At 36.7% G+C, this 24,355-nt stretch overlaps 1 protein-coding gene across 1 annotated transcript in view; it reads right to left on the bottom strand.

Moving 5' to 3' along the window:
• Window positions 1–24,164: 24,164 nt before the first annotated feature.
• Window positions 24,165–24,355, bottom strand: part of LOC116753932 (slit homolog 2 protein-like) — a 32,359-nt gene continuing 32,168 nt past the window's right edge. The window contains exon 6 of the mRNA XM_032631971.1: window positions 24,165–24,264. Coding sequence (XP_032487862.1) covers window positions 24,165–24,264 — 100 coding nt within the window. The remainder of the gene's footprint in view (window positions 24,265–24,355) is intronic.

Below are 24,355 nucleotides of genomic sequence, written 5' to 3'. Positions count from 1 at the left end.
TATGTAAATTAAATCTCATTTATTTGAAGGAACAACTGTAGATAAATAAATAAATATATATATATATATATATATATATATAGAGAGAGAGAGAGAGAGAGAGAGAGAGAGAGAGAGAGAGAGAGAGAGAGAGACATACATATATATAAAGCTCCAAGCTGTTAAATGACAATTGAGTAACCTGTACTGAATAACATATGATTATCATTGACTGGACTATTTTCTGTAACTCCAGAATGTTCTTTTTCGTGCAGTGGAATCATTACATTTTTTTCTTCTTTTATTTTTTTAAATGCTATTTCTCATAATGATTGCCAGGGATTATCAGTAATTGGTTACCACAAGTTCACCTAGCAGATATGATTTAGAAAAATTCCTCAGGCAAAAATGTTGGCTTTTTTTTTTTACATTCAGACTCAGCACAGTCTGTTTTTACTGTAAGTGAGATGAAAACAGAAATCTCTCAGCTAAGAATTTGATAAAGGTGAGCAAACACACAAATAATAAACTATTAGCTAAAATACCAATGATTACCATGTTTGGGGTCTGACAGATACAATTACTGCTAGAATGTAATATTGCCATGGAATCACTTGGCTAATAGTATTGAATGAAAACTCTCCTACCGAAAAGCCACACAGTTTGCTGTGGCAATCCAAAACCTTTGGTATTATTCTTTGTTAGGGTTAGAGTTCTCTCCTTTTCTGTCAATTTTCTATGTGAAAGAACATTCTTAGAAGACAAGAAAGCTTAGATTAAAGGTTAACATTGACCCAATACATTTTATTTTATTTTATTTTATTTTTGCGGTACGCGGGCCTCTCACTGCCGCGGCCCCTCCCGTTGCCGAGCACAGGCTCCGGACGTGCAGGCTCAGTGGCCATGGCTCACAGGCCTAGCCGCTCCGCGGCACATGAGATCCTCCCGGACCAGGGCACGAACCCGTGTCCCCTGCATCGGCAGGCGGACTCTCAACCACTGCGCCACCAGGGAAGTCCCAACCCAATACATTTTTAATAGCTAAATAATAACAACCCCTCTACTGAAAATTAAGCATCAAAAATTAAAGTCAATTTATAATCAATTTCAGAGTCTCATGAAAATTATTAGAATGACAGTTAATTATTAAAACAAAAAAAAACCTTTGTAAATTTGTCATTTGAAGAGAGATGAAAATATTAATTATAAGTTCTACTCTAAATAATATTTTGGAATTTTTTTCCTTCAATATGTATTTTAATTTTATCTAAAACTATAGCATATAATTTCTATAACATTCTATAAATCTAATCACTCATAAAAATGTTTGGAGAATGTTAATTTAAAATGAAAATCTGAAACAATTTGTATTTCTCTGAGATATACACATTTCTATCTTTCAAAAGATATAACATATATCCACAAAATTTATGTAACTTTCAATGTAAATTTATGAAGTCTATAGGAGACAAGGAAAAGGCAATTGACCTTTTGTTCAATGTGGAACTCATAATATGATTTAATCATGAAAAGAAATGCTTACCTGGTATTATAAAATAAACAATTCCTTATAAATTCATTCCAATGTTTTACCACAATGACAGTTATTTAATTTTCATGAAATAGTATCAATCCAATAAGCCACCAAAATGACTTAGATCTTAGTTAGTTCTTAGTTACTAGAACTGTAACATTCTTTCCTAGGAGATGTTTCTAGGAGTTTTAAGAATGTTTTTTATACAAGTTCTTTGTTTCTTTCTCTGTATTCTTAAAAGATCTTCACAACAACAAGGACATTTATTTGACAGACTTCAAGAATTTAAATGGAGCCAAAGATGCCATGTCTAAAATCCAATCATGATAGGAAACATCAAACTTTGCTCCCCTGGACCTTAGTTTTCTTTTTGCTGCTGAAGTCCTGTTGCCTCAGAGAAGAGAAGGTCCCAGTCTTGCCTCTGGTCCAGCCACCCCAGAACGGCCCCCCTCCTCTCCCATCCCCTTCCAACCTTCTGACCCTGCTGCCCACATAGCAAACTGTGTGTGGTGAGGGCAGAAGGGAAAGGCGTGAGGATGGCAAGAAACAAAAGCCCCCAGGACGCTCCGACAGAGATGAAATAATAAAATTCTTAGTATTCCGCTAAAGAATAAATTTGCCATCCCACCATCCTATCTGTATGACAGTTTTCAATTATAATTATTAAACTCTTCTTGGTTCACATTAAAATGCCTAAATAAGTGAGTAACCTAAATTTTCCATACCGTAACTTAAAACCAGATATTTAACACAGTTAGTGGAAACCCAATATCTGATCCTATAAGAAAGAGTTTCATTTTCTTTAAAATAACAGGCTGAAAAACTGTTCTGAAAATACAAACTTCTCGTGTTGCACACCTAAACTGTCATGGTTATAAAATGAGACTAAATTCTTTAGCTAATCTTATTCGTGAAATATTTCACGTGCTTTTAGAAAATACCACATTGCGGTTAAACACCATTATTCCATTATGCCTGAAAATAACCAGTGGCTTACAGCAGTAAACAATTCAAATTGCATTCCTTGTACTGGAAAGCTAAAATGCTTACAGAAATAGAACTGATATTAAAAGCCCTAAGAAACTCAATATGTTTTCATCTGAATACTAATTCATTGAATAACTTACTGGATACACATTTATAGTGGCTTAACAAAGTGTATTTCAAATAAGATTACATTAATTTTGCAAGTAATCAAGCCTCAGTATTCTGTATAATTTACTAAATATTCCACAAAGAATAGTCCATTTCAATTATAATAGTAAAACACAACAAAGAAAACCTTCCAGTCAAACTAGTACTATTCACTGCCAGTAACAGCATGTAATATAAGTTGGAGAAAAATTTAGTAAAAATGTTTTAATTTTATAAATTGGTTTCCATATTAACTTATATTTAAAATACAATCAGAATGCCCATCTACAATGCACCAAGTCCTACCTCATTTTTATTTTATAACACTGCCATCTTAATACAATATAAAGATATTCAAAATTATTTCATCACATTTTTAAAAAGTTAATGTTATATTTACCTGAAAACATAAACATCTGAGGGATATCTTATTATAACAACATGGTATTAAAACGGGATGTAGAGTTTAAACTTAAAAAATGTTTTCTAATTTCCCAATTTTCCTATACATTATTTTTTTAATTAAAATTATTTTAGTATAAAATATTGAGTTCAGTTCATAGGGATTTATGGACTACCTTTCCTGTGATAGGTTCTTGAGAATACAGATAATAATAAACACATTCCCTTCTTTTGAGGATTTATAAATGAAAGCTATTTGAAATTAAGTTAGAGAATGGGTCCAAGTAGCATTAAAGAGATTTCAGTATAATTACATGGGGAGACTTAGGTTTGGGACAGAGTACTCTGCAGTAATTGGGGCAAGTTCATTGATGGGAAGAAGCAGGCCTCCAGCCAGCAAGACCATTTTAGACTAATGTAATAATCTAGGGTAATAGTAAACAGGATAGGAAAGGAAGAGAAAGATTCAAGAAATACTTAGGAGTCAAAATCGTCAGGGATTAAGGTTTACGGGATGTGAGATGAGAGGAACATCTGAGTCTGACACCAGGTTTGTGTCCTAGGAGACTCAGGGAAGGATGGTGCTGGGGACTGCAAAAGAAAACGGAGGGAACGGAACACATTCTTGACTGGGGTGAAGGAGGAGGAGATCAGCATAGAGAGAGAAAGAACACATTTTTGTGCTGGGTAAGTCTGAGTTACTAGTTTTTCACCCAAGTTTATATGGGCAGCAAATATTTTCTTGTGTGAATCTGAAGTTCTGGGATGAAGATCTAGATCTTAGGGATGTTAGTTGGTGGCACAGTTTAAAACTGGAAATTGGTGAGCTTGTCCAGGAAACATGTATAGAATAAGAACAAAAAAAGAATGGGAAAGATATCTGAGGAAATATTCATGTGTGAAGAGAGAGGATGGTGCTAAATTCTGTCCAATGTAGCAGATGAAGATTAAGACTGAATCATTGGATTTGGGAAAAGGAGATTCAGAGGATTAACAATAATTTTAGTAAAAGGAGCTTTAGAGGTGTGGCAAAGGGTAGAGGTTATCACAGTGGATTGAGGAATTAATGACAAATTAGGTAGCAAATAGATAACCATACCAAGATGTCTAGCTGTTTAGAGGAAAGCGATAGAATTTTAACAAGTAGAGAAACACTGAACAAGAGGAGATTCATTTGTTGCTTGAACTGCTAATCCTCCAAGGCCCCGTCACCTCTCAAATCTGATCTACAACTTTCCACGAGGTGCAACTCTCTCCAGGCAGCTAATGGTCCCTTCCCCGCAGGCCCATAGGACATGTTTCAAGCACTTATCACTCAGAATCATAATAATAACTTTAATCTCTCCCCTGCTGGAATGTGAGCCTTTCAGAGACAGGGATAGTATTTTATTCAATGTAGAATCAATAGTCCATAAAGCAGTATGTGGCAGATAGTAGATACTAAATAAGTATTTGCTGTGTGGTAAAAACACCGTGGGCTTTGAGGGTTGTGTGGGGAGATGAGCAGCGTCTCAAATCCCACTTCTGTCTCACACCATCTATGTGAGCTTGGGCAAGTCACAGCCTGTGAGCTCATGTTCACATCTGCATGGACATATTACCCATCTTAAAGAGTCAGAACTGACACTGACAAAATTAGAGTCCCTGGCACACATTTAAGCACTTAATAAATGTTAGTTTCCTGTCTTTTCACCCCTACCTTCTGAATGCCTGAATGCAGTATAGGTAAGATTTAACAAGGATAAGTGCATTTATTGACTGAACAAATACTGCTCAAATGTGTAACAAGAGTAAGAAACTATTGTAGGTGCTGTGTGTATTTCAGAGAGAGAAATTTTTGCACTCAAAGAGTTGAGGATCTCATGAGGAAAACACAAATTTTATGCAAATAATGATTTTTTTTTTTAAATAAGGTAGAAAACCATGTACTATTAGTGCATGAATACCGCTAGAGAAAATGCATGGAGGGTGCAGCTATTTTGGTTGGGAAATACTGGAAGTGGTCACCAATAATCTGGAATCTAAAATAAGTTTTGAAGATTGATTGTAAGCTGGAGTCATGAATATACAGGAAACCTAAGTAAAAAGTTCAGTATGAGCAAAGGAACAGAGGCAGGAGAGCAAAGAATTTCTCTAGGAATAAAGACTGGTTAGCTTGACTTGCTAGAATACAAGAAGCATGAGAAAGTATAGTGGGATAAAGACCTCAAACTCCAGCAAAAAGAACACTGCATATCTACTGAAAAATTAAACACAATTCATCATCTGGTTTATAATTCTCATGCTTCCTAATTTGAGTCCCTTTACTTATTAGGACTTTTAAAAGTTATACACAAGAGGGAAAGGGAATTAAAACACAAATTGGCATTACATATTGTGCATAGAAGCAAATTCTATTGACTGATTTAGTTGAGAAAGGAGCAAAAGTTAGTTTTTTCTAAAGTAGTGGTTTCATTTACTATTAATGTTGGACTATATCTGACTATTCAACCCCATCTTGCAGGATGGTGAGAACAGGAAATATGAGTAATGATTTAAAAGAGTCTTGGGTATAAAATTTTTAAAAATAAAAAATAACACTTCCTGAGAGACACCAATGTCTTTCTCCACTGACCAGTCCTCCTTTCCCTCTGTTCCATACTCAAATGTTCTACTGCCCCCTGCTGCTTTAAGCTTCAGAAGCAAAACAAAACAAAAATTCTTGTCATCAACTTCCACTGATTTAACTGATTCCACCATTTGTCTTTTCTTCCAGGATGACCAAAATTCTAGGGCTTATTTCTTGGCCAAATGAAATTTTGATAGCAATGAAGGTATAAGAATTATGCAAAACTCTGTAGGAGGAAATCACAGCTTTGAAAATCTACACACTCAAGCAATCCTATTAGACCTCACAGCTCATTTAGGATTTCTAAACTGTACATTTTCATCAGGAAGTAGTAACCAATCCCTAAACACATCATTTGCCTCTCATTCAGATGGAACCCCAAACTTTCAAACCCAAGTATACAAACTTGTGTATAATTAGAGGTTTACCATGCAAGGTATTCTTCATATATTAGATTAAATGTAATACAACAGATAACCCTGGCTTATCCTATGTTACTGAAATTTTTTCATTAACTTCAGGTTTCTTTTTTAAATTTTATTTATTTTTTATTTATTTCTAGCTGTGTTGGGTCTTTGTTGCTGCACTCAGGCTTTCTCTAGTTGCAGAGAGCAGGGGCTACTCTTCCTTGCGGTGCAAAGGCTTCTCATTGCGGGGGCTTCTCTTTTTGCGGAGCACGGGCTCTAGGTGTGCGGGCTTCAGTAGTTGTAGCAAGCGAGCTAAGTAGTTGTGGCTCGCAGGCTCTAGAGCACAGGCTCAGTAGTTGTGATGCACAGGCTTAGCTGCTCCACGGCATGGAGGATCTTCCTGGACCAGGGCTTGAACCCATGTCCCCTGCATTGGCAGGAGGATTCTTAACCACTGCGCCACCAGAGAAGCCTGACTTCAGTTTTTTTAACATATGGTGTAGACCTTAAATTTATTTTCCATGTGTTTTGATCTAAGCTGTTCCAGTTGAAAGAATATCGTGCCTTCCTTTTTGATGTGTGTGTGTGTGTGTGTGTGTGTGTGTGTTTCCACCTCCTATTACCATTCAGAATGTTAGGTCACAGGGTTCTATGATAACCAAAAGCAGCAATAAAAAAGAAAGCTATTTGGAAAGTTCTCTATCTAACATTGATCAAATGTCACATCAATATCCTAAGTATGACTTTCTTTCAATATTGCATTCAGCAAACAGTCTTGAGTAGCTTTTATGAGCTAAAAGGCAGTAAAAAAATATTTAATCTTCTTTTCAGGAGTTCAGTCTAGTGTGCTAGCAAGGGGCTACTCCGCTTGCGTTTCTGATCTTAGCTAAATGAAGGTATCACGATCCACCAACTAATTCAGCCCAGATATATGAAAGTTATTCTTGATTCCCGTTTGAGTTATACACTGCTATGTAACAAAGCACCCTCAAACTTAGTCACTTAAGAGGACAATCAATGATTATCTCAATATGCTGTGGTTTAAGCAGGCAGTTTTTATCCTTCATACGGTAAATAAAGCGAGGGTGCTGAGAGGGCTAGAAGCTGCAAAATGCCCTGACAGTTGCGATTGGCTGGGAGCAAAGATGGGACTGTTGGCTGGGGTCTCAGTTTCACTCCACATGGACCTTTCTACATCACTTCTTGGGCTTCCTCATGCCATGGTAGCTGTTCTAAGAAGGTGCACTCTAACTGCAAGCATTCCAAGAGGACAATCCCCAATGTGCCAACATTTATCAAACCTCTGCTTGCATCTCACTAATGTCTCATTAACCAATGCCAGTCACAAGGCCAAACCCATACTCAACCAAAGGGGCTATAGAAGGCCATGAGTACTGGGAGGTGTTTCTCAGTGGGGCCAATGTAATATAGTCTGCCACAATTCCTCTTCTTCCTTCACAAACAAGTACCTTTGAAATGTTCCCCCAATACATTTATATTATCCATTTTCATTGCCTTAATTCAATTTTTAGTTCTCTTTCACTTTCTTTTTCTTTCTTTTTTTTTTTTTGGTAAATATCTAGCTGGGCTTTTTAATTAAGGGTAAGGGGAATAATAGTGATATTCATGCAGTGAATAAACATGTATTGAGTAGTAGTGAGGAATACACTGTAGTTAGAACTGTGTGTGACACATGACTGAACAAGGTACTTCCTCTGCCTTCATAGCTAAAACTCTGCAGGGGAAAATAAATAAAAATATGCCCCTAGTCCCTCAAACCCGCACTCCTAATTGTAATGATTTTTCTAACATACAGATTTCAATATGTCACAACTCTACTTAAACAATTTCAGTGTTTGCCCCAAACAACTAGATGAGATCCAAACTCTGTAGCACCTCATTTAAGGGAACTCAAACCAGCCTTTCCATATTCATCTCCTACGGCTTCCCCTCAACTTAACTCTCATTCTCTTTCATAGGTCTGTGTCTTTATTCCTGCCATTGCATCTAGCTGGAATGCTCTTTCAGCTCCAGGAACATGCAATTTTCTTTTTAGAGCCACACTCAAAATACTTTTCTATAAGACCTCCAGAAAGACAGAAAGAACGAATCACACATATGCCTCCACAGACTGCAATGATCGCTCTAGCTCAGTATTGATGCTGTTCCACTGCTCTTCGCATGTTTGTCCTTTCAATGGACGCTAGGCTCCCCGTGGGCACCTTGTTCACGGTTACACAACTTGGCATTTTCAACACCTAATACAGCTTGGTACATAGGAGGAAATAGAGGAGGCGGCATCTCATATAATTTCTTTCATTTCTATGAAATGTGCTGCTTTGCATGCACTACATCTGAAATAAAAATATCATCACAGTTGTAATTAAATATTGAATTTATGACGTCAGAGCTTCTCCAAGATAAAATGTGCTCTAATGAGAAATGAGGGCTAATAAAGAAATTTCTTTTCTGTGAAAAATAAATAAGTGAAATGTAAATATAAAGAGCCAGTACACTTTGGTTCAAGCCTTGTTTCAATGCCTTGGAATAAGCAAAATGTCTGCCTTCCAAGGGTGCTGATAAGATAAGGCTATATCTTGCAAATCAGGCCACTGAATGTCTTTGAATGAAATTCTGCATTCTTATGAATAGAAGCCAAAGAGTGAAACTGTATTAAAAGTAAGTCTTACACAATATAAAATTAAAGTATTCCATATAACACTACTTCCATTTAAAATTCATCATGAGGATATATCCACTGAATTTTTCGAAAGTATAATATTTGAATTAATGATAAAATATGCCTCACGTTAAACTTTAATTGTAGTTATAAGACTTCCAAAAGTGAATGGATTTTTAACATAGTCATATAGATCATGACAGGATGTAAATTTATATCATGCAAGCTCCTATCACATGCAGTCAGATACGAACAGTTGTGTAATTCAATAAGCCATTGAATTCGCGGTAATAGACATTATTGGATGATAAATATTTGCTTTCAAAACTCAAGGCCTGGGCTTCCCTGGTGGCGCAGTGGTTGAGAGTCCGCCTGCCGATGCAGGGGACGCGGGTTCGTGCCCCGGACCGGGAAGATCCCACATGCCGCGGAGCGGCTGGGCCCGTGAGCCATGGCCGCTGGGCCTGCGCGTCCGGAGCCTGTGCCCCGCAACGGGAGAGGCCACAACAGTGAGAGGCCCGCATACCGCAAAAAAAAAAAAAAAAAAAAAAAAAAAAAAAAAAAAAAACTCAAGGCCTTCTATAGTCAGGCCCCATTTAACATTCCACCTTATACCGCATCACTTATTCTTCTTTCTTGCTCTCTCATCACACTGGATTACACAAGTCATTTCCCTTAGTGGATGTTGTACCCCCAACTTAACCTCCCTCCACAAAATGGGCCCCTTCTGGAAGTGAACATGGTATGCATGACATCATGCAGCAGTTTTGATTTCAATACTCTGAAGGTTGGCCACTGCTTTGTATAGATGTGCCCTTCCATCCCTCCAACAGGGACTGTGTTCTACTGAACTTGAACATTCCACATTGCCTAGCATGTAGTAGGCACTGGATAAATGTCTGATGACTGATACAACAAATGAATGCACAAAATGAAATTTGAATCATGTCTTTTAATGCGAATAGTCATTTACTTCAATCTTGAACACTCAATAAAAAGACTGACATTTGTATTGGATATTTTCATTTGAGCTAAGTCTTCATCATCTACTTCAGAATAAAATATTTCAAATTGAAAAGATACGAATTCTAGGATATAAAAAAATGGATTACAACCGGAGTAAAAGCACAATTCTGAAATGTGCCACGTGCTTCTGCACCCTTTAGCAAAACGATGAAAAGAAAAAAACTATTCCACATTTCTTTAGTTCTAATTTTGCCACTTATTAGACATGAAATCTTGTTAAGGTCAATAATATCTCCTGGGCTTCCCTGGTGGCGCAGTGGTTGGGAGTCCGCCTGCTGATGCAGGGGACGCGGGTTCGTGCCCCGGACCGGGAGGATCCCACATGCCGCGGAGCGGCTGGGCCCGTGAGCCATGGCCGCTGGGCCTGCGCGTCCGGAGCCTGTGCCCCGCAACGGGAGAGGCCACAACAGTGAGAGGCCCGCATACCGCAAAAAAAAAAAAATAAAAAAATAATATCTCCTTTTCTTACCTCACAGAATACTAATATAAATATGCATATGAAAAACTTCTCCTTAAGCTGAACTGTAAAGCTTTAGTATTGTTGAGCCCAAAAGTTGATATCCAGTGTATTTTTCTGCGCTAGAAATCATTGAGTCTGATGAACATTTAGCCCAATCACTGTCATGCATACTGAGGGAGAATTTTCCTTCGAGAAATAAAATATTCATCACTTCTAATTATAAATGGTACTGTTGTCAAGACAACTTTTCTCAAGAGGGATAGGATTATTCTAAAATAGGCTTCTTAAACAATTTTTTAAATCTCAGCACTTATTTACAAATGAAAATACGTCACCCCTACTAATATCTCATTAATCAAAATACTCTCATCAATTAAAAAAAATGTTATTTGGGAAATGTTTCAATAGAACCCCATTCCTTAGCTCTACTAGGGAATTAGAATTCATGACATGAGAATTTAACTACGTAGCACTTCAATTAAAAGCAGGGAGTCTGGAACTAATGTTACATAAGTAGCAGGCACAATAGAGTTAGCATGCCCCATTAATGTCTTGCTATTGGGGCAAAATGACATTCTGAGGCATGAAGAACAAAAGGGTAATTGGATATAACAGGAATCTCATTTTGACAAACATGAATCTACTTGGCCATTCCTATAAGCATGATTCACTGCAACACTGCAAAATAAGAGACATTCTTATATTGAAACTTTCTTAAGATTATAATAAGGATATATCCCAGATAGTCAATATTATAAATTATAAAAGTGTAGTATTAATATTATTCATAAGTTCATAATTATAAAATGTTTATAATTTTTAAGTTTCTTCCATACCTCATCTGATTCTCTCAACAACCTTGTGAACAAACAGGGCAGTAAGCATGTAATTTTATACATGAGAAAGCAGATATATACACTCTTCAAGGTCTTATAGCCAGTAAGAATTCACCCCCTCATTCATTCATTCATTGATCCACATTTTTACAAAGTCCCCACCATATATCTTTTACAAAGATACAAAGTATCTATCTACCCTGTTGAAAACACTGTACTGTATGTTAGGGAATACAAAGACTGAGATTAATCTTTTAATTAGAAAATTATATATAGCAGATCCAATTTTTGTTTAAACTGCAAATTCACTAAATGCTATTATATTTTAGGCTCCTACTAGCATATTGATATTCCAATGAAGCTCTAGGTATCACAGAAGCTAAGTTCAAAGAAAAAATAAAAGAAGAGTTTCACAGAGGAAAAATATATGTAAATTTTCTCTTTTGCTAAAATCAATCAATAAGCTGGAGATTTACCTCTCCTGAAATTTAAGATAAGCAATTAATCATTCATTAGTTATTTAGTACATAATATACATCCATCACTATGTTAGTCACTGAATACATAGGAAAATGAAGACCAAAGTTTTGTTATAATTGAGAACACAATGGATGTATATTTGTGTGTTGTGTGTGTGTGTTTTCTTGCAGGTGCCTAAATGTGAGACAACCCAAATACATTCATCATATATTATAACCTAGGAGATGCATGTATATATATATTTGTAGCTAGCTAATGAATAAAGATTTCAAAATAAAATTATTGCAGAGAATATTATGAAATAATATGTATTCTAAACTGTGAAAACAATGTCCTTGCACAATATAATTCCATGCCTTTTGTCAAGATAGATGTAAATATCAGACTGAAAAGTTTTCTAATCTTTGAGAATGTCTTATGACAAAGTATAGCCTACAGCAATATAAATAAGTAAAACCATTCCACTTTCTTCCTTGAGAATAGAACACAACGAAACAATTATGAAAATTCAATACCACCCTAAATGATTCATTGTGGTAGACCCTGAACTTAGTCAAAAATCTTTATTTTAAGGAAAGCAAGGTATGCGGTTTTTAAAAAATCCGTATAATACAGTCATATGGTTTTAATTATTTTATAAATTTGATTAGTTTAAAAAGCAGAAAATATATTTTCCATCTTTATTAACTTAATCATAATATACTATGTCTAAATGATTTTTATGAGCATTAAAATGTTCTATATTTTCCATGTTGATTTTTATTGTGAAAAGATTATAAGATTACCTTTACCTTGACTAAAAATATACACTTGGAAATAATGAGCTTTATTTCAGACTTTTCTAGGCATGACCATAATAGAGTAATAAATTTAGTATTACAGACTAAAACATAATTAGTATAAAACACTGCATCATTTTTTAATGATTACCTGTTATGGGGCCCTGTAAATGGCCAAGGTGAGACAAAGAAAGTATTTTTTGGCTTTGACAAATGGATAACAAATTACAGCAGTAATGCCAAGCAACCTCAATAGAATATGGAATTGGCTCCCCCTGTTGGGCCTGAAAAGTCCACATTTTTGAGAATCACATAACAAATCTTAAAAAAAAAAATAAAAAAAGCAAAGGAATGAAAAAGCCAAGATTTACACAGGTATATAATTTTTGTCTGTTTTTATAAATAAAACTGAAGACCTACAAGCACATTGGAAATCTATGTTTTTTAATAGATTTTATTTTATTTTTATATATATTTTTTTCTGGATAAAAAGAAGTCATGAAAATCAGCATATATTCAATAGTTACTTAAGAAAACTGGAATTAATTTTCAATTTAATGAAATAGACAAAACAGCCAAATGAAGCATATAATGTCTAAAAAGCATGTCATCCTTTGAACTAAACACAGAAAATAAAACATTTACTCCTCACTAAAAATATTATCTCAAATAATATTTTGGTAATAAAATTTGTTTTTACCCTTGTTGGTATGTAAATGCATTAGAAAGAACAGTTTTTTAAGTGTGCATGTTCTTATTATTCAGAGCAATGCAGAGGTTTATATCTCTTAAGAAACACCTACATCTCTTGAGAATGGCTATTATGATTCAGCTGTTGGGTGGGTTGTCTTTAACCTGCTTGCCCCAGGAGGTGTGTCTGAGAACATTTCAAATTGAGTGGCAAGAGTGGGAATTAGTACAGAGCAAAGAAAACAAAAAAGCAATAAAATCCCTACTCACTTAGAATGTAGGACAGTGGGGAAAGCACAGTCCACAAAGCCAATGAAATAAATGTAAAATTACAACTATGAATAATAGCAAGTTTACATAATTGAAAAATAATGCAATAAATTACAATCCCTTATTTGCACACTAAGAATTCATTATCAACCTCCCCATGACACTGCCTCACCTCAACAAAGGCTCTGAGGGTTACTGTAAAAAAATTACAAAGTTTTGGGCTTCCCTGGTGGTGCAGTGGTTGAGAGTTCACCTGCCGATGCAGGGGACACGGGTTCGTGCCCCGGTCTGGGAAGATCCCACATGCCGCGGAGCGGCTGGACCCGTGAGCCATGGCCGCTGAGCCTGTGCGTCCGGAGCCTGTGCTCCGCAACGGGAGAGGCCACAACAGTGAGAGGCCCACGTACCACAGAAAAAAAAAAAAAACTACAAAGTTTTGATAGAAATGAGACGTTTGAAGGGGGACAAAGTGGAAAGCAATTAAAAATCACAACTAAGCCCTAAAGACTTTAAATATCTAGCAACGCATCAAGATGTTTCTGTCAAACCCTAATTGTCTTTTTTCATACTTCATATTTTTTTAACTTTATCTTGTTATTTTTCTTAAAATTTGGTCATTTAGAAAGTTGAGGTTAATGAGCCTTCTCAATAAGTCCAGAACGATAAAAGGGTCAAAATGCCATTACCTACAGTGAATATGTTAAAGATGATTGCTTTCCTTTTCAAGGTCAGGTGAGATAACAACCTGTGGTCCCTGCCTTGACTGTAAGTTCATAGGAGGCCTCTGGGACACGAATAAGCAGAGCAAAAGGAACAAGTATCAAAAATAGTTCCTTCGGAAAATTCCTATGGGACCATTTTCTTTCCGGAAAATTGAGAGAAAATACTCATCAATGCACTCTTTCCTGCACATACGCTTTTAGGACCCAGAACTCAGGCAAACATTGGTACTGTATCTTAGATACATATGGATTAAATAGGCTATATGTACTGGCCTGGGAACTGAACCAATATTTACAACATTGTTTCTATGGGAAACATGTTCCAAATTCTAAATAACTTACAAACGTTTGGAATATACTGACATAAAACGTTTTTGTTATGAGATATATTAGGAAGACAGGATATAGATTACAGTATATAATTTTTGTTTGCAAAAACCCTATGCGACTTTTAAAATTAGCAACAAGAATACACACTAAATCTCTAGCAACCTTAAAATTCTACCATATTCACCCTACCCTATTTCAGTTAGTCCTATTGACATTTATTAGATTGACAATTTTGCCTGAGGAATCTCAAAAATGCGATTTTCCAGATTTTGTTGGTTAGCAAACACAGATCATACGATACTTCTTTTCTCTTTTATCTGGAATGAATTGTCATCTGCTGGCAAATAGCTCATTTAAAACTTCCAAGTTCTTAGCATTCAAGTTTAAGAGGAAAAAAAATTATGAATATTTTGTCTCCAAACTCTGAGGCAATCATTTGAACATTTTAGAAATACAAAATGGTAAGAAACAGAATTTCTTTCAAACTTTAAAAATCAGGAAAACAAAGTTTTACTTCAGATCCATCCTTTACTTTTGAATTTACTAGAAAAAAAATGTGGTTATGATTTAAAAGAATCATAACTTATAGCAGCACTCATCTATTTTTATTACCTATTTCAAAATATTTTATCAAAGCAGGCTGTAATAAAGATTTTTTAGAAAGAAATGAGACCTAAGAAGTACAGTAAGAAATGCATATGAATTAAGAAAACTACGTGTAAAGAAGCAGGAAAAGCAAGTCTTGATCCAAGAGAGAAAGAAATGACACTCTGAAAATCAAGATATATTAACAGTAGACTGCTTTCAAGGACAATTACAAGAGCTTCTGATTGCACATAATATAATGCTGTGTGTACATGCTGAGCTGTCACCTTTGCATTATCAGAGAAGAAAAGGGCAATTTCACTCAGACTCTGGTAAGTCATAAACAGAAAATTTCAAGTTGGAAATGCTGTCCCTTTCATTCACATTTACATGGTTTCGATCTGTTTGATGAAATCTGCACTTTGCTTTCCTTTCCAGTTTAAATTCAGTTAAACATACTAAAGGAAAGTTTCCATTTGTTCACGTCACAAAAGGAAAGTTTCCATTTGTTCACATTGCATCTATCCCACCACACTGAGGAAGGATGGTACAGCAGCTCCAAAGAAAGCGGCTTATTTAGGCAGCTAATGAACAATATTGTTTACATCCATGAAGCCAAGCATTTAATAAAAATTGGATGGTGGTAACTTCCTGAGGCTTACTTAGTATCTATAGTCTAGCATCACAGAATGGAATATAAGGGCACAGTGAGGTTGTTTACATGTCAATCACTTGTCAGTTTCATGAGTTCCCTACAAATACCCCTTGTACTTGGAAATTTCTTTACCAATGTTGTAACTAGAATTTTTAAACACAGCCATAGACACTTTTTTTCTAAAACTACTAAATTAAATCACCAGCAGACACAAAAGGAAAGGTAATGCCATGGTAACTTCTGTGTAACTGAAAAATTACTTTTTTTTTAACTTGTTTCCAGCTTGGGTCACTCGTTTATTTTTGGTTTTATTCTCTTTGTTCCACACAAAATTCCACTCTCTACATCTTTTTTTAACATTTGATATTATTATAAGTAGGTGGAATAATAAAATAAGCAATAAGTTAACTAATATATCTGCATTCAAAGCGAGAGAATATGAATTGTTTTACCAGTCTGCTCTCATAAGCATAACAAGAGGTAATTAATGAAGAGTTGTTTGCTTTGCTAGTATTTCTAGCATGTCTACAGTATGCAAAAGGTCAGTGGACAACAATCAGTAGAAAACTTGTTTGAACATACTACTGTTTCCTAGACATTTTCTTGGATGAAATAGATTTCAAGTATGACACAGATCATCATATAAATAAAGTGAAAATGTAGTTTACACAAGAGCTTTCTGTATCAAAAAACATAATAATCTGAGCATGTAACTCTACTATTTAATAATACCTGTCCTTCCTTATTCTCCATTCTTTGTTTCTAAAAGTGGTCTGTTAAGAAAAAAATCAAGCCTATAAATTTAAGTAGATTTACTTATAATTATGCTTTCTCAATTGAGCATAGATTTTTAGAAGAAAAAGATCACTGTGTTCAGAAAAAAATGTCTGAAGATACGTCCTTAAAATCCTGAAAATAATATAAGATTTTTTTTGTTCTACTTCATTTCATTGGGTTAAATAGCTTCTCAGGCAGCTCAAATACCTTTCAAGAGGGCTTGGGGGAGGACTGGATTTAATTGGCAATAAATTAATTGAGTTGGATCTTCTGGCTATGAAGATACTGATATGTCTTCGGCCCAAGTACAAACCTGTGTGAGAATTTTCCCCAACACTCATGTACAAATCAGAAGTCAGATGCACAAACTGACCTTGTTCTAAATTGAAGTTAAGTTAACATCTTTCCATTGAAATGGAAATTGGAAATTATTTACCTAAGGGATTTTCAAATTAAGATTACTGCATACACAATGTTTCAGAGAGGGCCCTCAGGGAGCTTCCCAGAGTAGGGGACGCCTTATCATCCTTGATTCAGAAAAATTATGGTTAACAATATATACGTCATTTTGTATCAGATTCACTTTTAAATGGAATTCAGCAACAGAAAAATTAGAAACATTTAAGACACATTCTTGTGCAATCTTCCAACTATGGGGTAGTACCAGATATCTGGCCCCAAGCCCTCTGCAAAGACTTTTGAGGCAAACAGTTCCATTGCCAAATTACTCTGGACCCTTTGAGCTATCTAGTGTTTAAAACTTCTTTGAGAGGATAATACCTCAGATGTTTTAGAAAGTCTGATTAAGTAGCACCCAGATTAACTATCTCTTTCTTCTAAACCTCTCAAGTTTCTTCAACTGATTCTCATATGATATTCCATTCAGGCCTTTTAACATCCTTAGCGTTTTTCTCTGAGTGTCTTTCAGTTTGCCAATGTCAATATTAGGATGTCACTTCTCAATAGGTCTATTTTATGGACCCAAGAAGAGATGAATTCCAATCATGGCTTTACCTTTTATAAGCGAGTCTAGCCAATTTTCAGCTTTTTCATCTGTAAACTAAGGTAAGGTATATAAACTAATAGCTCTTCTAGAAAGAACGTTAACATGTATAAATTAAAAATACACCTATAGATTCTTGCAAAAGAAAAGCAGCATGTGAATTTCCTTTCCATCTTCCTTAGAACCAAAACTATTAGCCAGAATTAAAAACAAAACAAAGCAAAAAACCGTCTAAGTAAGAATGGAGAATTTAGGAGAAAACTGCTACTTAAACATTTACTCATACACTGGGATATAAACCCCAGTGTATGAAATATGAGACGCAGTGGGAGCTAAGGCCTTTGTATATCTATCTGGCTTTAAACAGAGCCTAGCATAGCACCCTTAACATGTGGGTACTTTCTAAAGACAGTAATAATAATAAACATCATGTATATTCTGTGAATCTCAGGGAAGTGTCTTTAAATAACAACAAATGCAAACAGTGCGAAATGGTAATAAAAAGAAGGAAAAAGGACCTGGGTTCCTGGAGCAGGTGTAGACTGGGCAGCACAGAGTCTTAGGAGGATCTGTACGTGAGGAGCCTGGTTCCCTGAGCCACAGTGAAGGCTCCTCCACAGGCTGGGCAACGTTGGGCAGGTCACATAACATCTCTGGCACCTAGTTCTTCACCTGAGTTTCTAAGGTCCTTTCCAGCATGGGAGTATACATCGTTTTATTCTAATACGAAAACTGAAGGTCACATCAATACAGCTAAGCCTCTACTTCTTCAAACAACAGAAAAAGGGAACCTGGGCATATGTGTCAGGAAAAAAGAAGTGATTCCAAACCCTGAAATAAAAGTAGTGCTTTTCCTTGCAGGATCCTATTTCACACTAGTATAGTTTAAGAACTTCACTTGATAATCATTAGTATCTTAATTAATCAAAACGCTTTCAGAATTGGCTTTCTTTGTTGTTTATATAGGCTTTGCTTAAAATTTTAAAATCCTGTTCTCTACCTAAAACTATCATGCTACACACCTATGCAATTTCACCGCAAATATCGTCCTCCTCTTTTCCTAACAGTATCACCCTGAATTTAGGACTCTGGACCATGGCATTATTTCTGTGACTGATCTCTAGGCTTCAAGTCTTTCTTCACTTCAATTTACAGTCATTATCTTCCCAGAGAATTACCTTGATCAAATGACCCCTGCCTGCCAAATAAAATCTGAATGAAGTCCTTAGCCTAGCATTTCCAAGCCTTTAAAATGGTCTCAGTTTACATTTCTTGACTATTTCTCCTTAATCCAATACCACAAACATATGACATTTTTCTTTGTCAATAAACATACTTTTTAACCATTTCAAATAATGTTATTCTCTCTGTATGGATGCTTTTATTTTTCCCTCTCTTATGGTTTTGGAGATTACAGAAATCCACTTAACATGGATTTTTGTGTTGCCTTCCTAGATACTGCAGTGAGAAGTGACTTTCACTCCTCTAGAGCCCTGTAGCACCTATATGACTCAACAATATTCAGGGCACTGATGGAAGCTCCATCACTGTCTCATTATTCAGCGCTGTAGTATGGCTGCTTAGAGTAGACAAAAAAAAAAAAAAAGGCTAGGAGATTGTTATTTCCTCAGAAAACAGATTAATCCATAAGCCAATTATCTAACCATACAGTCACATTTTAACTAGTTTAACACAGAGAAGGAGCAAACTTTTACCTTAAAGCAACCATCACATCAGACCTCACAGGCAAGCAACTGTGATTTTAGTGCTGCTAATAAATATGAAAAAGGATTCTGCAGTTAGCATGCTCAAAACTCAAAAATTCTATAAACTGTCTATTTCATACTATGCCAGCCACTTTCACATATGCTTATTTACTTCTTTCAACAAATCTGTGAATTAACTATTATTTTCATCTTACAGCAAAAGAAACAGAAGCTCAGAGAGGTTAATTACTTGTCCAAATCACACATTTGGAAAGTGGCTGGGCCATGATTTCAGTTAAGATATTCTGAATCCAAGCATATTTGTCTATTTTGTGATCAGAAACCTACCATTCATTCATTAGTATCATAACCCAGAGGCAGAGAAGAAATGAAATATTTGCTTTATACCTAAAGATTAAGAGTAAGCCAATAATGGGGAAACAAGGCTCATCATATACTACTCCTCTGCAAGGGGAACTGGCTCAAGAATCTTGAAATGAGGGTATATGCTTTCCCAAAAAGGAAGGCCTTGGGATGGATCTGAACAAAGGCTGCAGACAAACCTTAGCCCCAGTTCATCCATTCTCTTCTTCAGCGCAAGCACAAGAACAAGAGGCAGACATAAAATTCACATGTGCACACATACACACATGCTGTGGTACATGGGTTGTCCAGGATGTCATTACCCTAACACACCTTTCTTAACACATCTGAAAATGACATCAATAAGAAGCTGTAAATCAACTTGGAAACTCCCATGACGTTGGAATTATATGTTAAACCAAAGTTCTCCATGACTCTTTTCATCGTGTATCATCATTAGTACAGTTTTTTGACCATATGTCCCCACCATTTACAATTTATTCACGGATTTATAAATTAATATTACAGTACCACTATACCATGAGAATTTAAAACATAGACAAGAGTAGAGAGTTTTCAAAGTTGAGAGAAAAATTTAAATAGAAATTTAAATAGAAAATTCTAACATTTTCTTCCTATATCTAGGGCCGTTCTATCACACACAGCATCTCTGTGAAAAAATTTTAAAGGCAGCCTCTCAGTGGCAGAAATAGCCTAATAAGCAAAGGCCAAGCTGGATTTCCTTTCCCATTCTCCTCCCCAGCCAGGCACTTGTATGCAGCATCCAACATGCACTGCAATTTTTAAGACCACTAAAAAGTAGATTATTGTAAGCAGTCTTTGAAGGATGCATATGCCACACTGAAGACACTGAATTAAATTATAATGGTTTACTGAATGTTTTTTCTAGGAATGATTGTCATACCTGGGGAATATCATACAAGTGCAGGACATGCATTCAGTCATTGGGGAAAATATCTCTGGTGTGTACCATGCCAGGTATTGTGCTGAGCGAAGGGCAAATATCTTAGACTAGATTCAGTCTACTCAAAAGAGAGACAGATGAGAAGAACAGATACATGATAATTACATTAATGGGGGGGAGGGGTGATCAGGTCACCCAGACAAGGGACACATCATCTAGCCTTGAGTGAAGTGAAGCCCAGTGAAGGTAAATTCTAAGCTGAGCCCTAAAATAAGAGAAGGAAATAAAGATATAGATTTGAGGCAGGGAAGCAGTGGCTGATCCTGAAGACTTTACAATTTTCCAGTATTTAGGTTATTGTGAGAAAAGATACATGACAAAAATGAGGGACTAGGGGGCTTCCCTGGTGGCGCAGTGGTTGAGAGTCCGCCTGCCGATGCAGGGGACACCGGTTCGTGCCCCGGTCCGGGAAGATCCCACATGCCGCGGAGCGGCTGGGCCCGTGAGCCATGGCCGCTGAGCCTGCGCGTCCGGAGCCTGTGCTCCGCAACGGGAGAGGCCACAACAGTGAGAGGCCCGCGTATCGCAAAAAAAAAAAAAAAAAAGAGGGACTAATACAAAACACTAACCTTTCTTCTGCAAACTGTAAATATAATTTATGAGTAACACATGAAAATAGGCTGACAAGACAAAGTTTGGTGACATTCACTTAACGCATGTTTATTGAGCACCTAGGATATGTCAGATACTCGTCAGGCTTTAGGGAACCAATAATGAGTAAAAACCCATGCTGTTTTCAGAAGCTCTAGTGAAGAAAGCATTCATAAAAATGACCATACAAATACACAAGCATTTAAAAACTATATCCTGGAGCTTCCCTGGCGGTACAGTGGTTAAGAATCCACCTGCCAATGCAGGGGACACAGGTTTGAGCCCTGGTCTGGGAAGATCCCACATGCCACGGAGCAACTGAGCCCGCGAGCCACAACTACTGAGCCCACGTGCCACAACTACTGAAGCCCGCGTGCCTAAAGCCCGTGTTCCGCAACAAGAGAAGCCACCTCAATGAGAAGCCCACGCACCGCAATGAAGAGTAGCCCCCACTCGCCACAACTAGAGAAAGCTCACACGCAGCAGCGAAGACCCAACACAGTCAAAAATAAATAAATAAAATAAATTAAAAAAAATTTTAAAGTATATCCTTATAGTATGGAGATGTGTAAAGAAAAGGTGAGTTAATCTGAAGGAGCAAGGAAGGCTTTTCCAGAGGAAGTCGTGTTTGAAAAGGAAAATGAAGGCTCTAGAGTAAACTAGGGATATTATGGGACAATGACCGGGTATAGGAAGGCAGCAGGGGGCTGAGTAGGTAGAGCCACTGGCCAGGGAATCTATATATGCGAAGGCGCTATGGAAGTGAAAAGCATGGATTATCTTGGGAACTGCATGTGCTCATGCAGCTGAGCACAGAGAGAAAAAAGGAGGGTGAAGAAAGCAGGATGAAGCTAAAGAGTGAGGGGTGGGTGCACAGGTCTCAGACCCACAAAGAATGGGGATTCATATCTTCAGTGCAAAGTCATGAACTGAGAGTCCTTTACTCTCAGTAGCTCGCATTGAACTCCTCCCTGCCTCACTCTCTCCTTTCCTTCAGCAAACACTGATTGAGCATCTACCAGTCTGCCATTGTGATGTGCTACTTTGGATGCTGAGGATACCACCGTGGAGAAAACAGACTGAGTCTCTGTCCTCAGGAAACTCACATTTTCGAGGAGGAGGCAAGTAAAGAGATCTGCAAAATAGCATACATGATATCTACATCACAGGCTGCTGTGAGGATCACAGGAGATTGCATGATTACACAGTTTACAAAGGGTCAACTGTTTTGTTAAAGAAAGAACTTGATGAGTTTTCTTCTTGGGTGTATAAACTTAGATGTGACAATCAGGCACCCGTGAGGATTCATAATGTAAATATTTGGAATGGAAAACTGGAATACAGATGAGACAAAGATGAAATAAAGAAATTCTGACCAAGAAAATACAAGTGCAACTACTTAAAGCAAGTCTGTATCATGTGCTGGGCCTTACACACACTTCATTTTCAATCATCTCAAAAACCTGAAAGGTAAGTTTTATTAACCCTACATGTGAAAATGAAGCACAAATAAATCAACAAATCTAAGAGGTTCAGTTTTATGCGCCGAAACTAAAAGTTGCTATAATAGCAACTTTTCTAAATTCCTACAGTAAAATCAAATGAACAATTAAAAATTTTTAAGTTCTTAACTGTAGCAGACACTGTTGATTATTGCCTCACATCAATCAGCGCCCCTTCCTCTTTCCTGATAAAATCCTAATCTGATTCACTTACCCATCCATCCAGAAGTCCAGAGAGATACCTTAACTAGTCTAAATCAATCACTACCTGCCATTTCTTTGGCAACCTTTGTTCTAAAGTTATACATTTTACCTAAATTGTTTCAGTGGATTGAAAGAAGGGATTTAGAATCCACTGGGCAGGAGGAAATATTGCCTCCCGTCTCTCTGTCTTTCCTCTTCTTCCTTTTCTCTCTCGCTTCTTTTCTCCTCTTTCTCCCACTGCAATATGAACCAGCAGGATTCCAACATGAAGGCCTAAACGATGGCCATTTTGAGACCAGGAGCAAAGCCTTAGGATAAGCTGCCCTCGAGGATGGAAAAGTGAAGAGAGAGAAACAAATGAAACACTACCTCTAAGTTTCTTGCTCTGCGTGATCATAATTTTCCTTATTATTGAAGCCAGATTCAGACAGGTGTCATTCATTTACAACTGAACCCATATAACTAATCCACCAACCACAACCACCTATTTTACATCTTACTGAGGAATTCAACAAGACTTTAAAATGGAAGAGCGTTTCCAAAAGCAACCACAATAAGCTGGCTGACCTGAAATATTATCCTGGGTAGAGAGCATTTCAGAAAATAAAGTGAAATATTCTCATTTTCAAGCACATGTGTAGAGTATGTGAATTCAGTGAAGTGTCAGTGTTTCTAATGACTAGTGATATTTATGGAGAATTTATTAAGTGTAAGCACTTTGCTGACACCACAAACTAAATCTCACAGCGACCCAGTAACATATGTAGTATATTATCTTCACCTAACAGGTAAGGAAACCAGGTCAGAGACTGTTTCCCACCCAGCACACTGCTAAAACTAGAGTTTGAACTCCATCCCACAAAATCTTGGCTCTCTGTACCATAGCATGCTGACTCACTTGCCATTTTTTAAATTCTAAAATAAATTAACAACATAACGTTCCCATAATAAACACGATGGAATACAACAACTGCAGGGCTTTTTGTCTGGACACTGATTTAGCAATCTGCATAAACATGCTCTGGTTCTGTCAAATATGAACTGTTTAAAAATCAGATACAATATTACTGATTAAAAAAATTTTTTTTCAGACACAAGTTTTCTGTTTCAACGACAGAAATGTAACTTGGAGGAAAAGAATGTAAAGTCCTTACTAAATGTATTTAATAAGCATTTATCAAGCCCCTACTACATGCTCAGTGATATAGTAGGTGCTTTGGAAGGCATATAAATGAAAAAGACTTAGAACCTGCCACCAGAAGCTTGGATTCTAGAAGGAGAGAGAGAAGAAAAAATTAACTATGATAAAAGGAAACTGTTACATAAAACTAACAGAGGCCTAAGAAAAACTATGAGGCAGGGCTGCAAAAGGAGCAGGCTCAGATTAAGCGCTCCAAAAAAAGCCTCAGAGAAGAATTCATTTGAATTCATTATCAAAGTCTTCATGTAAGCTCGTTTAGTCAACAAAGTAGTCCCAACTTGGGCCAGGACCTAAGGTGACTGAGATAACTAACGTATGACCTTTGCCGTAACAGCCTCTTGAGACATAAGGCATACTGTTATCAAAAAAGCGGGTAAGCAGTATTCTGTCAGGTAGTAAAGGAGAAGGAAGAGGGATAATCTGTGTGAGGCTGCTATGACCTCTAA

The sequence above is a fragment of the Phocoena sinus genome, chromosome 5, assembly GCF_008692025.1.
Source record: "Phocoena sinus isolate mPhoSin1 chromosome 5, mPhoSin1.pri, whole genome shotgun sequence".
NCBI lineage: Eukaryota > Metazoa > Chordata > Mammalia > Artiodactyla > Phocoenidae > Phocoena > Phocoena sinus.
The sequence above is the reverse complement of the archived record's forward strand: the minus strand, read 5'-3'. Positions and strand labels throughout refer to the sequence as shown.